At 46.1% G+C, this 14,187-nt stretch overlaps 1 protein-coding gene across 3 annotated transcripts in view; it reads left to right on the top strand.

Moving 5' to 3' along the window:
- The window catches only part of EZH1 (enhancer of zeste 1 polycomb repressive complex 2 subunit), a 394,387-nt gene that overhangs the window by 181,611 nt on the left and 198,589 nt on the right, over positions 1-14,187 (top strand). For all 3 annotated transcript variants that reach the window (XM_040329824.1, XM_040329823.1, XM_040329825.1), the window contains one exon: positions 3,603-3,799. In XM_040329824.1, coding sequence (XP_040185758.1) covers positions 3,603-3,799 — 197 coding nt within the window. The remainder of the gene's footprint in view (positions 1-3,602; positions 3,800-14,187) is intronic.

Here is a 14,187-nt window from a genome sequence, read left to right as displayed (position 1 = left end):
CTCCCTCAGTCCCCTAACGGGAAGGAGCCACGCCGTAAGTTGGGACCTTCCTTTTCCATGCAGAAGCGGTATTTTCATCAGTCAGGGCCCATAGGCAGATCCTCCCAGACTGACAAAGGTCCAGCTGGGGGATAGAAGCATCCCTGGGTGCGCAAGCCAAACAAGACTACTACCGCATGAAGTTTTGCCCCCGCCCGACTCATGGGTGGGGGGACGACTTTGCGGGTTTGCGAATCGGTGAACCTCCCTGCTCGCCAACCAGTGTGTCTGCAAGGTGGTCACTTCTGGGTACAAGATAGTTTCTTTCCTATCTGCCACACAGATTCTTTCCCTCAAATCTTCCTCTTTCCCCGACTCGTCAGACTGCCTTAATGGGGGCAATATAGGACTTACTGAGGTGCAGGGTAATTTTACCTGTGTCAATACAAGAAAGGTTTCAGGGATTCTACTTGAATCTGTCTGTGGTCCCAAAGAAGGACGGAGTCCGTCCAATCTTGGATCTCAAGGCCCTCAATGCCTTTGTAAGGGTTCGAAAGTTCCGGATGGAATCAATTAGTTCGATGGTTGCTGCGCTGCATCAGGGGGATTTTCTGGCGTCCTTGGACATCAAGGACGCATACTTGCATGTCCCCATCTGCACCAGGCATCAGAGGTTTCTGCGCTTTGCGATCGGCGAAGACCACTATTAATTTGTGGCCCTTCCCTTTGGCCTAGCGTCCTCACCAATAGTGCTCACCCCGATTCTGGCTCTGCTGAGACAGCGGAGCATTGCTATCGTGGGCTACCTAGACGATCTTCTTCTGAGAGCCGCTTCTGGCTCAGAAATAGAGGAGGACGAGTCTATAGCCTGTCAGACCCTCCAGGAATTTGATTGGGTGCTGAACATTCAGAAGTCGGTCTTGGTACCGACTCAGCGTCTGGAGTACCTAGGATTAATTCTGGACTCCTCGGAGGTGAAAGTCCTCCTTCCTTTGGAGAAGTTGCAGACACTCCAGTCGGCGGTGAAATTGTTAGCATCCCGCAAATGGTCTGCTCTCCGTTTTTTGCATGCGAGTCCTGGGCCTCATGGTAGCCAGGAGGCCTCGAAGGATCGAGGCAGTACTGTATGCCCAATTCCACACTAGAGTGTTTCAGAAGGAGATCCTGTCCAAAAGGAACAGATCGTCATTGTATCTGGATCGTCAGGTTCAGGTAAGCCACCTGGTCAGGGCTTCTCTGAGTTGGTGGCTGAGATCCCCGGCTCTTCAGTCCCTTCCATTGGACTGTGATCACGATGGATGCCAGCCTCACAGGTTGGGGGGGGGAGTCTGGGGGGTCCAGTCGGCCCAGGGTCGCTGGACTCCACACGAATCCCGCCTGCCGATCAATGTACTAGAACTTTGAGCGATCAGGCTGTGGCTCTCCTCGTGGTCGCAGAGGCTACAAGGGCGTCCAATCAGGATCCAGTTGGACAACGCCACGGCTTATGTCAACCATCAGGGGGGAACATGGCATCGGAGGACGCTCACATCCTGCAGGGGGTGGAAAGGAGCGTGCCGGCTGTCAGCTGTTTACATTCCGGGCGTAGAAAACTGGCAGGCGGACTACCTAAGTCACCAGATGCTGGATCAAGGGGAATGGTCGTTAAATCCGGAGGTGTTTCAACTCTTTTGCCGGAGGTGGGCCTCCCCGGACGTGGATCCCCTGGCTTCTTGATTTAATCGCAAGGTGTCGAGGTTCGTGACCAGGTCCAGAGATCCCTGGGCAGACGCGTCAGATGCGTTGGTGGCCCCGTGGGGCCAGTATCGGCTAATTTCCCCCACTGAAGTTGCTTCCTTGTCTGCTCTGCAGAGTAGAGGCCGAGGGGATCCCGGTAATTCTAATCGCTCCAGATTGGCCCCAGCGTCCCTTGTACGCCGACCTTGTGCACCTAGTGGCGGATGCGCCCTGGCGGTTGCCAATGCGGGAGGACCTTCTGTCTCAAGGTCCCATACTTCATCCTGCTTTACAGTCGCTGGCTTTAACCGCATGGCTATTGAAAGCTAGGTACTAAGTAACCCGAGGTCTGTCGGATTCGGTCATCTCAACCATGCTGAGGGTGCGAAAGTCATCTTTTTGGAAGATCTACCATTCCACTTGGAAGGCCTACATCTCTATGTGCGAGGAGATGGAGTGGCGTCCACGGGCATCTTCGATTTCCAGGTCCTGCTCTTTTTGCAGCGAGGAGTGGATCAAAAACTTGCCTTTAGCACCGTTAAGGGCCAGATTTCAGCCTTGGCTGTTTTCTTTCAACGACCCTTGGCGACACATTCACTAGTGGGTACGTTTGTGCAGGGGGTTCGACATGTGATTCCCCCAATTAGACCACCGCTTCCTCCATGGGATTTGAGAACATCTGAGAAATGCTTCTCTTGACACTGTCTTAGAAAGTGGTCTTTCTAGTGGCCATTACATCTGTGAGGCGTTTTTATGAGTTGGCGGCCGTGTTTTGCAAGTCGCCTTACTTGGTACTCCATAAGGATAAGGCGGTGCTACGCCCGCAGCCTTCTTTTCTTCTGAAGGTGGTTTCAGCTTTTCACCTAAATGAGGGCATTGTACTTCCTTCTTTGTGTCCTCGGCCGTCGAATCCCAAAGAGGCTACATTACATACCTTAGACGTGGTACGTGCCTTGCGGGTGTACCTGTCTGCTATGGCACCGTTCCTGAGGTCCGACTCACTGTTTGTGACTGTGTCTGGTCCACAAAAAGGGCCTGGCGGTATCATCGGCCACCATTTCTCGGTGGATCAGGCAGACCGTCATCCAGGCTTATGCCCTTAAGGGGCTGGCGCCTCCCTTTTCTGTTACGGCGCATTCGACCAGGGCTATTGGTGCCTCCTGGGCTTTTCCGACATCAAGCGTCTGTCTCACAGGTGTGTAAGGCGGTGACTTGGTCGTTCGTTCACACAAATTTTACAAGGTTGATGTGAGTGCATCTTCAGATGCTTCCTTCGGCAGCAAGGTTTTGCAGGCGACTGTTTAAAGTTGCAACTCCTCAGTTGAGGAGCTCTGTTTGGGATGAAGTTAGTTTTTTGATTGCTGTTCCCAACCCTCGTTTTTTTTTACACTGCTGGTTATGTCTGAAGTGACCGCCCTCCTGGGCGGGGCTGTTCAACTCTGTTTAAAGTAACATGTATTTAAATACCTAACATGTTCTGCCTAGTCCTCTCCTAAAGAACAGGAACATAACCCACAAGTCAAGATTTAAGGAAGCTGTGTTCGTCCATGGACGACAGAGAATAGGATTTTACGGTGAGTACAAAAAATCCTATTTTTTCGCTTACCTATAAATTCCATATCTTGAAGTGCAATACAGGAGACAGGCTAACTTCACCTTTGTTCTTGTGTTACTCTGCAGTGCTTTTTAAAAAAAATGTTCACAGAATACGGTGGGGTTTTAGGGGTATGCCCAGTGATCATGTCCAGCAAAGGTTTGTCAGTGTCCAATCACCTGAAGGTAGCACCCTACAACTTGGGGTCTGTGAATATCCAACCAGTGTCCTGTACTGTACTCCAAGATATGGAAATTACAGGCTAGTCAATTTTTTTTTATTTCATCTTTTGATGTACACATCTCTTTTTCAGAGGGTAATTCACGTTGCCAAACACCCACTAGGCAGAGGCAGGGAAGTGGGAGTGGAGAACTGCCAGATGTTTCAGAGCCCAGTGAGCCAGTGGAGTGGTCTGGAGCTGAGGAATCTCTATTTCGGGTTTTCCATGGAACTTACTTCAACAATTTCTGCTCTATTGCTAAACTCATGGGTACCAAGACATGCAAGCAGGTATTGTAGCTTTGGTTAATCTTTAAATTCTCAATTTGGAGGGCAGGATACAAGATGGTATATATTTTGCCTGCAACAAAAACAAAAACAGGATGTTCCTTTATTGAAACATAGGCATGGTACAGTAGTTGAATACAGAAATTGAAATAATTAGGGTTATATGAAATATAAAAAGAAAAAAATGCGCTAATGAGTCCAAAATATATGCTAGAATAATGAGTCCAATGGGTTAGGCTGGTATGAAGAGGCAAATAGATTTTCTTGAATCCTGAATCAAATCATAAAAGATGAAACATAGCGTGATCCTGCCAAAAATTATGACCCTGTGACAGGACCAAATGATATGGAGTATGGAAAAGTGGATAACTGTCCCCAGTGATAATATAATACACAGGTAAACCACCACCGCACAAAGAGTCTCCTTACCAGACAACAGATATTATAAGCCTTAAGCAGGTGATGAACAACGGAATCCAAATCCACCACATTGTGAACCGCCACCATATAGGATATATATAACAATGTAGCGCCAAATGGGGGACCCTGTGTGGGTGCTCCCAAAAACCAAATAATAGGTATTCCACTCCACTATATGGTTTTGTAAGTGATCAAAATCAAGTGTAAATCAACCATGCAAGGTTCGATAGACAAAAATTCCAAGGTATTATTACCGTAATGATTGTATACCTTACCATCAAGTAGGCATTCAACCTTGAACAGTGAATACCATTAGACCTATATGGAAAGCCAACCATGTGTTAAACCATCTGCATAAGAATATGAACCATCTGCACTGAATGCAATGATGATGTAATCCTCCCTTGCAAATGGTTAGAAACAGGTAGCTGGATAACAATAATAAAAAGTGAGTACAAAAATCTCTAAAACATAGTGCTAATACACCAGTGATGGTGAAAAATTTGTGCTAATACACCAGTGATGGTGAACCAACCATATGTTGAGCATATACACTAAAAGTGCAATGGTGATACAATCCACCGTAGCAGGTAGTGTGATATCATCAATATTGAACATATTTATTGAAAGTGCAAAAATGATACAGTCCACCGTGGCAGGTAGTACGATGTCGGCAATAGTTCATATAAAGTTTGGTCTGTGCTTTATAGAAATGTGATAAACAATCAATCATATAAAAATTTGTCCATGTTTTATAGAGATGTGATAAACATATTTTCTCCTCCTCAGAGGTAATCCTTAATACTGGACGTAAGAAAATAGGTGGGTACTCTTACCGGAACAGGTGGACCCTCAAACTCACCGTACGGTGGGAGGGTCCTCAAGGCTTAGGTAGACCGACTGTCTGATCCGAATATCCTCAGGGTAGTAGTCCTGGGCAGAGATGGTCCTAAGATTATGTTGGCGTCCAGAGGGTGGTTTGATGTGGAACCAACCTGGTAGTAATTGCTCAAACACTCCCAGCCATAGGAGAGGAGAGAAGAAAAAAGGGAGGGCTCCTCATAGTGTAAAACTGGTTTTAATAAAAATCCAGATATCCACACAATAAAGATCCAAATATCCACACAAGTGACAGGAACTCGATAAAAGAAAATATAGGATATCCCCTTACCAGATTGAAGCAGCTGCAGGCATTGATATCGTACACAGACAAAAAACTTCAACCTAAATACGGCAATGCAAAACTCCCGTCCTGCGAACGTGGTGATGTCAGCACGTACCCCCTCAGATGCGTTTCGTCACCAAAGACATTTTCAATAAGGGACAGGGTAGCGTGCTGAATAACCACAATAAATGGTACCATGCCTCGGTTTGAAAACCGGACATGAATGAGTCGCCGCCGTCTTAGTTATTGGCAGACCTAGTAATACTGAATAGAACTCATTCGAGATTGCCCATTTCTAATCTAAACAGCGTGGAAATACAAACAAAAGAATGTAATGATAACAAACCTCAGTCCGAGTCCCGGACACGAATCCTTAACCGCCATATAAATTATTGGCAAACCTCATTATCCAATATAAATCTCGCCTTTTTATAGCCAAGATATCGGATGGCATAAAAATTAATTGGAATTAAATTAAAGTACTGGACAAAGACAAAAACATCACATGTCTACTAAATTTGGATAACATGTATGTGAAAGAAAAAATAAAATAAAAAACTCAAGAACAATAAATTGTATCAGCATAGACCAGTGAGTAAAGTAAATTAAATAATATGTGAACTTTATTAATTAATCTAATGCTGAACGAAAAATGTAACCCTAAAATATTGATTACGTGAACTAGACGTAATTTAACCACTTAACCCCCGGACCATATTGCTGCCCAAAGACCAGAGTACTTTTTGCGATTCGGGACTGCGTCGCTTTAACAGACAATTGCGCGGTCGTGCGACGTGGCTCCCAAACAAAATTGGCGTCCTTTTTTTCCCACAAATAGAGCTTTCTTTTGGTGGTATTTGATCACATCTGCGGTTTTTAGTTTTTGCGCTATAAACAAAAATAGAGAGACAATTTTGAAAAAAATGAATATTTTTTACATTTTGCTATAATAAATATCCCCCAAAATTATATAAAAAAACATTTTTTTCCTCAGTTTAGGCCGATACGTTTTCTTCTACATATTTTTCGTATAAAAAAAAATCGCAATAAGCGTTTATTGATTGGTTTGCGCAAAAGTTATAGCGTTTACAAAATAGGGGGTATTTTTATGTCATTTTTATTATATTTTTTTTACTAGTAATGGCGGCGATCAGCGATTTTTTTTTCGGTATTGCGACATTATGGCGGACACTTCGGACACTTTTGACACATTTTTGGGACCATTGGCATTTTTATAGCGATCAGTGCTATAAAAATGCATTGGATTACTATAAAAATGCCACTGGCAGTGAAGGGGTTAACACTAGGGGGCGGGGAAGGGGTTAAGTATGCCTGGGTGTGTTCTTACTGTGGGGGGGGGTGGCCTCACTAGGGGAAACACTGATCCTCGGTTCATACATTGTATGAACCGAAGATCAGCATTTCCCCTGCTCCCGGTCCCCGCTCTGTAACGAGCGATCGCGTGTGCCCGGCGGGGATCGCACGGGAGTCGGGGGCGAGCGGGGGGCGCGCGTGCCCCTAGTGGCGGCTGGGAGAGAGGACGTTATACTACGTGCTCTCGCCCAGCCGAGCCAACTTGCCGACGTAGAACGGCGGTGGGCGGTCGGCTAGTGGTTAAATACTAAATAATCACCCAAAAAGGGTATAAATTACACCCAAAGCGGGTGTTTATCTGAATACATTAAATACAAGTGTACAATAAACTTATAATTAATTAATAAACCAACTTCTTTTTTCTTTCACATACATGTTATCCTAATTTAGTGGACATGTGATGTTTTTGTTATTCAATTCCAATTCATTTTTATGCCATTCGATATCTTGGCTATAAAAGGGCGAGATTTATATTGGATAATGAGGTTTGCCAATAATTTATATGGCGGTTAAGGTTTCATGTCCGGGACTCGGACTGAGGTTTGTTATCATTAAGTTATTTTGTTTGTATTTCCACGCTGTTTAGATTACAAATGGGCAATCTCAAATCAGTTACGTTCAGTATTACTAGGTCTGCCAATAACTAAGATGGCGGCGACTCATTCATGTCTGGTTTTCAAACCGAGGCATGGTACTATTTATTGTGGTGATTCAGCACATTACCCGTCCCTTATTGAAAATGTCTTTGATGACGAAACGCGTCTGAGGGGGTACATACTGAAGTCACCACGTTCGCAGGAAGGGAGTTTTGCATTGTAAGCTGGCCGGCTTCATTATACATGTTGTTTTTATAGTATCTACATGTAAGTGTATTCGTTTTTATACAATTAAATTCTCCGAATGTATTACACTATTAGTCCCTTAATCTTTTTTCGGGTACTTACCTAACTTACGAGTCCCACTAAGTTTGGTTTGCCAGCGAAGAATCTGCATTCATCCGTCCATCCATTAGCCCGTATTGAGGGTGAATTATTTTTTTCTGTGTACAATAGCAATGCTTACAGCTGCTTCAATCTGGTAAGGGGATATCCTATATGGTGGTGGTTCACATTGTGGTGGATTTGGGTGTCGTTCATCACCTGCTTAAGGTTTATAATATCTGTTGTCTGGTAAGGAGACTCTTTGTGTGGTGGTGGTTCACCTATGTATTATATCATCACTGGGGGCAGTTATCCACTTTTCCATACTCCATATCATTTGATCCTGTCACAGGGTGTTAGGACCTGGGCTTGAACCTGGGACCTCTGGTGTGTCTGAAAGTGACTCTGCTTGCTGAGCCACCTGGAATGCTGGACAGCTCTTTGGACAGTTCTTCGGATAGTTCCTTGAATGATCTTGTCTTGGATCTTGTTTGCCTTGATCCTTGAACCCTTTGCTCCCCCCATGAACTTCCTATAAAAGCCATGTCCCTGCACTTCCTGGTTGCCGGAATATTGTGCCCTCACCAGCCAATATCTTGCTCTTGTCTCTCTTGCTGCTGACCGATCTTTGCTACCATTCGTCCCCCGACTACGCTTCTGCTGAATCCCAACCTGCAACTATTTGTTACCGACTTTTGGCTCGTTCCCCGACTACGCTTCTGCTTGATCCTTACCTGGTTATATCTGCTTCCGGACCCTGGCTTGCTCACCTCCTGGTGGGGCTATCCTGAGGACCGTGACCTGGCACTAACACGCAGCAAAGCCCATCTCCACCATCAGGAGCTCTGGTGAATACCGGTTAGTGCTTAGACCCCCCCCCCCCCTTCAGGTGAACCCGTGTCATCAGCCAGGGTGACCTGTCCGAATATCCGCTCTGCTGCTATAGCTACTGGCCTCTGAGCCTGACTCCAGACCGTGACACAGGGTCATCATTTTTGGCAGGATCACGCTATGTTTTCTCTTTTTCTCTTTTTGGGTTAATCATCTACTTATGTTGTGGAGTCAATTTCCCATCTTCTGGAACTTGTCATTATTGGAGGAATTAGTGCTATTCTACTGACCAAAGGCCTGGGCTGGGCTATAGCCACCTGCAATATTGTCTTACTATCTGGTAAGCATGTCTTTTATTAAGATTTGATTTAGGATTCAAGAAAATCTATTTGCCTCTTCATACCAGCCTAACCCATTGGACTCATTATTCTAGCATATATTTTGGACTCATTAGCGTAATTTTTTCTTTTTATACTTACTGTGTTATCCCACATTTATTGCTGCTTTAGAGGGGTTCATCTACAATATTTAGATTTTTATATATTTGATTATAGCAAACGCAGTTTTTTACCTTTTTATTATATTAAATACATTGACAATGTCGGAGGAGCAGAGACCTCTAACGAAAAGTAAACTTTAAGAAAAAAAGACATGGAGACACTTTAACAACACCCTACAGCAGAAACAGGTAGGTATGCATGTGAGGGACCATAGCAGCCAACCTGTAAGGAACAGAATCCACAGGGTATATCCCCTCTCTATGTGGTCCAGGGCTGCCATACTCGCTCATTATTCTTAAGGCAATTTCTATTGACATACGTTAGTTTGTACATAGGAAGAGTTAATTGACTTTTTTTCTTAAGAGACTACAGAGGGAGGGGATCGGGAGTTCCACCTAAGAATTTTCTTTCTTGTACATCACGGGACACAGAGAAGCATAGTAATTACTATGTGGGTTATAGAGCCTACCTTCAGGTGATGGACACTGGCACACCCAAGACAGAAAAAACCCTACCCTATATAACCCCCTCCCATACAGGGATTACCTCAGTTTTTTCGCCAGTGTCTTAGGTGTTGGTCACGATTATCATATACTTCAAGAGAGCTTTGCTTATATTTCCCTTGTGGCCTAAGCAAGCTGTGTCCGGATCCTTTCAAAGTGCTTCATAGCCAAAGTGGACGGTACCCGGGCCTCGGTTATGAAGAGCGAGGTTTTGCCTGTAATGCCTCTTAGGAGGGCTAGATCCTGGGTTCCAGTGCTTTGGTCAGACCAAATGTTTTTCTGGCAGGATGCGGTACAGTTCCAGGGGAGTGGTGTTCCTAGCCATGGACCCCGATCCCTGAAGGTCTTAAGACTTAGCCCGCCGTGATGGGTGAAGATTGGGCCATCTGTTTTTCAGCAGAGCCTTGCGGCATGAAAGGTAAGTGGAGGTCCCTGGGAACTTGGTTCTACAGGGAGCCTTGCATTGAGCTACTGTGTCTTGCCTGTTTTAAATCAGAGAGTCTGTAAATAAGGTGATTTTTTTTTACTGCGGTACCTATAAATTACCACTAGAGGGTGCCACTAGAGTACCTCGGCTTTGTGCTGGAGACTATGCCTTCCAAAGGCTCTGGAATTATCCTAAAAAGCCTAAGGGTTCTCCATCAGGCTCTGAGGACCTGGGCTATGCTTCTGCGATCCCATCCTCCCCTCATAAGACAGAATTAGTCACCCGAGGGGAGCCATCTGGGTTGTTGGGTGCTGCGGCTGCCCTCAGCCCACCCGCTCCTGTTTATGTGACAGAAGAGGTTTTTGCCTCCGCTCTGGGGGGTTTGGAACAGAGATTGGCGGCATTGATCGCATCCTCCCTACCAGAGAAGAAGCGTGCCAGGTCCCCCTCTCCCGCCTTAGAGTCTCTGACAGCGGAGCAATTCTCCCCAGAGGAGTTGGGTATACCATCAGAGGAGCAGGCAGAGGCGCACTCTGAGGTTTCTGACTCTAAGTAGTCCACTTTGGAGGAACCATTTTCAGCCTCACAGACTGAAAAATTGTTAATACAATCTCTAGCTGTCAGGGATCGGATGGGAGACTGATTTGATGAGGTCGGCCTCTCTTATATGTCCTGTCCTGGCTCCGCTGAAGGTGAGACAGAGGAAGCCGAAGGACAAGAGGGACACGAGTGCCTGGAGGTCCCGGGAGAACAGCTTGGCAGGCTTCAGCGGCCTGGAGTAGACTGTGATGAGCTTAACATGAACAGGTAATAGCCAGGCAGGTAACCGAGAGTTAACAGCAACCAGGAACATAGACAGGAGCAAGGTCTCGGGGATAGCCAGGTTTGTCAGTAGGCGGGCAATGAGATACCAAATCATAGACAGAGCCAGAGTCAGGAACGGAGCCGGGTCAGAGATAGGCAACAGTACAGGAACAGAACGCAGAGCCAAGGTCAAGAGCAAGTCGGGTCTAAATACTGGGAGGACACACAGGATCAGAACAGGATTCAGGAACACAGCTTGTACGTGTGCGCACCCGCAAATGCGGGCTCTGGTGCTTGTGCACGTCTGTGTGCAAAACGTCTCACAGGAATTCCCTGACATTGCCCCCCCCCCCCCCCTTAGGGGCAGCCTCCGGATGCCCACAAGAGACCGTTTTTCAGGATGAAGCTGGAGGTAGGCCTGTATCAACCGGGGAGCATGAACATTAGAGGCTGGTTCCCAGGAGTTATCCTCAGGGCCATAACCCTTCCATTCAATGAGGAACTGAGTCCGAACTCCCCTCTTCCTACAGTCCAGAACAGCCTCAACCTCATATTCTTTACTTCCTTCAACCAGTAGTGGGTCAGGAGCTTCAGTGCCACAATTTGGGAAGGGGTTAGAGATCGTAGGCTTGAGCAGCGAAATGTGGAACACAGGATGAATCTTTAAACTGCTTGGCAAGGATAATTCAAAAGCCACTGGATTGATCCGTTTTTTAATTGAAAAAGGACCCAAGAATTGTGGGCCAAGTTTCGAAGGGCATTTCAACTTTAGGTTAGCTGTGGACAGAAAAACCCTGTCTCCTGGCTTCAAGTTCAGGTTCCCTCTTCTCTTCCTATCAAAAAATTTCTTGTTAGCCGCCTGTGACTTTAGGATCGTCTCTCGCAAGAGTTGATTATTGGTGTTAAAAAAGTCCAGTCTCTCTTGCACAGCTGGTACAGAAGACTCCATGGGTACATCTGGTAGAAAGGAAGGGTGATACCCATAATTAACATAGAAGGGTGACTGATAGCAGAATGGACATTATTATATGCATATTCTGCCAAGGGGAGTAGGGACCAATCATCCTGAGAGAAGGATGAGAAACATCTCAAGTATTGCTCCAAGGACTGATTTGTTCTTTCAGTCTGACCATTGGTCTGCGGGTGATAAGCAGATGAGAGACATAGTTCAATCCTCAAGGCTTTACATAGGGCCCTCCAAAATTTGGAGGTAAACTGCACTCCACGATCTGAGGTTATTCTTGAGAGGTTATGCTTGATGGAATGCCATGCAATCTTACGATCTCCTTAACAAATACAGAAGCGGTTTCAGAGGCAGAGGGGGTTCCTTTCAATGGTACAAAATAGGCCATTATTGAAAAACGATCCACTATAACAAAGATGGTGGTGAATCCTTCAGACGGGGGGGAGTTCCACAATGAAAGATCCAAGGAAATCATGTTCCAAGGTTTTTCAGGTACAGGAAGAGATTCTAACAACCTCCAGGTCTTGGCACGATCTGACTTGTTTCTGAGACATACAGAGCAGGACCTGACATAATCTCTACAATCTTTCAATAAATCAGGCCACCAAAAGGAACGGGACACTAGGTCAGAGGTCTTGTGAATTCCAAAGTGCCTGGCAAGGGGGTGGTCATGGCATTTCTTGAGGATGTGAACCCTAAACTGCTCAGGAATAAAAATGTGCTCCTTGTTGAAGAAGAGCTCATCCTTTGGTTGAAGATGCAGATCCAGGGGAGGAGGACAATTAGCAACTGCCTCCTTGATTTGGGACATCACATCTGCCTGTAGGAGTAGAATGTTTTTGGCAGGTAAAATAGTGTCTGCTTCAGGGGTTGGGGCCGACACAGAGAACATGTGTGAGAGCTCATTGGGTTTACCGTTCTAGGATCCGGGGTGGAAGGTAAGATGAAAAGTGAAACGTGAAAAGGATAGTGCCCACCTGGCCTGTCGGGGGCTTAGGCGTTTGGCAGTTCTTAAATATTCCAAGTTTTTATGATCGGTAAAAATAAGGATAGGATGCGCAGCCCCTTCCAACAGATAGCGCCATTCCTCTAGGGCGGCTTTGATAGCTAATAGTTCACAATCGCGTCTACCTCGAGCACGTAGGCCAGAGCAGGGTCAGGGTGTCTTAGAATGGGGGCAGAAGTGAACAACGTATTTTTAATTTTTCAAAAGCATCCTGAGTCTCAGGAGTCCATTTGAAAGAAGCATGCTGTTTAGTTAATTGGGTGACAGGAGCAATGATACCGGAAAAGTTTTTAATATAAGAATATCGTCCAGGTAGATAACGAACAAATCTAAGTAGTCCTGGAAAATGTCATTGACCAGATGTTGAAATGTGGCAGGGGCATTGCAGAGGCCAAATGGCATGACAAGATATTCATAGTGTCCAAAGCGTGTTCGGAATGCAGTTTTCCATTCGTCCCCGTTACCAATTCTGACTAAGTTGTATGCGCCCTCAGATCTAGTTTTGAAAACACTTGTACCCCTCGCTTGTACACTTGACCTTATTTTGTTAAGGTCTCGATAATCCACACAGGGTCTGAGGGTATGATCCTTCTTTTCAACAAAGATACCTGCCCCTGCAGGAGATGTGGAATGTCGGATGAAGCCTTTCTCCAAATTTTTGTCGATGTAGTGACGGAGGGCTTCTATATCGGGCTCAGAAAGAGGGTAGATACGGCCGAAAGTAATCTTGGCTCCGGGCAGCAGTTCTATGGGGCAATCATAGGCCCGGTGAGGAGGGAGAGAGTCCACGTTCTTTTTGTTGAAGACATTGAGAAATTCGTGATAGACTGCAGGAACAAGTTTTGAGGTTTCCGGATCAGACTGGATGGCCAGGAGAGGTGTAGTGGTGCGTACCTCTTGCGGGACACAGTGTACCAGGCAGTAAGGTGAAGAGAAAAGGACCTCCCCTGTAAGCCAATTGATGCTGGGATTGTGTGCCTTCAGCCAGGGCATACCCAAGATGATGGGTAACATGGGTGACGAGATGACATCTAGACGTAAGAACTCTTGATGACTGGTAGAAGAAAGGCAGAGGATGGGAACCATTTTTTGTGTCACTGGGCCAGACTTGATGCCAGAGCCATCAGCGAGGTGCACCACGAACCCTTGTTTTTTGGTACAAAGAGGGAGATTGTGCCGGGCTGCGAAACTAGAGTCCACAAAGCAGCTGCAGGCACCAGAGTCAGAAATGGTTTTCTCAGCAAATTGTAGGTGGCAAGGAAGGGTTAGGTGAACCCGATCAGGTCCAGGTGGATGCATCGTGTGGATCCAGTTAATAGGAGATTTGTGTGGCCGTACAGGACAGCTTCGCAGATAGTGACCGGCATCACCACAGTAGAGGCAGAGGTCAGAGTGTTGGCGATAAAGGCGTTCGGCCGCAGACAGAGGGGGTCTCAAAAAACTTTTCTGAGAAGGAGCTCTGGATGAGCTAGTCATG

Source organism: Rana temporaria, chromosome 12 (genome assembly GCF_905171775.1).
Source record: "Rana temporaria chromosome 12, aRanTem1.1, whole genome shotgun sequence".
NCBI lineage: Eukaryota > Metazoa > Chordata > Amphibia > Anura > Ranidae > Rana > Rana temporaria.
This window is presented reverse-complemented; position numbering and strand designations above follow the sequence as displayed.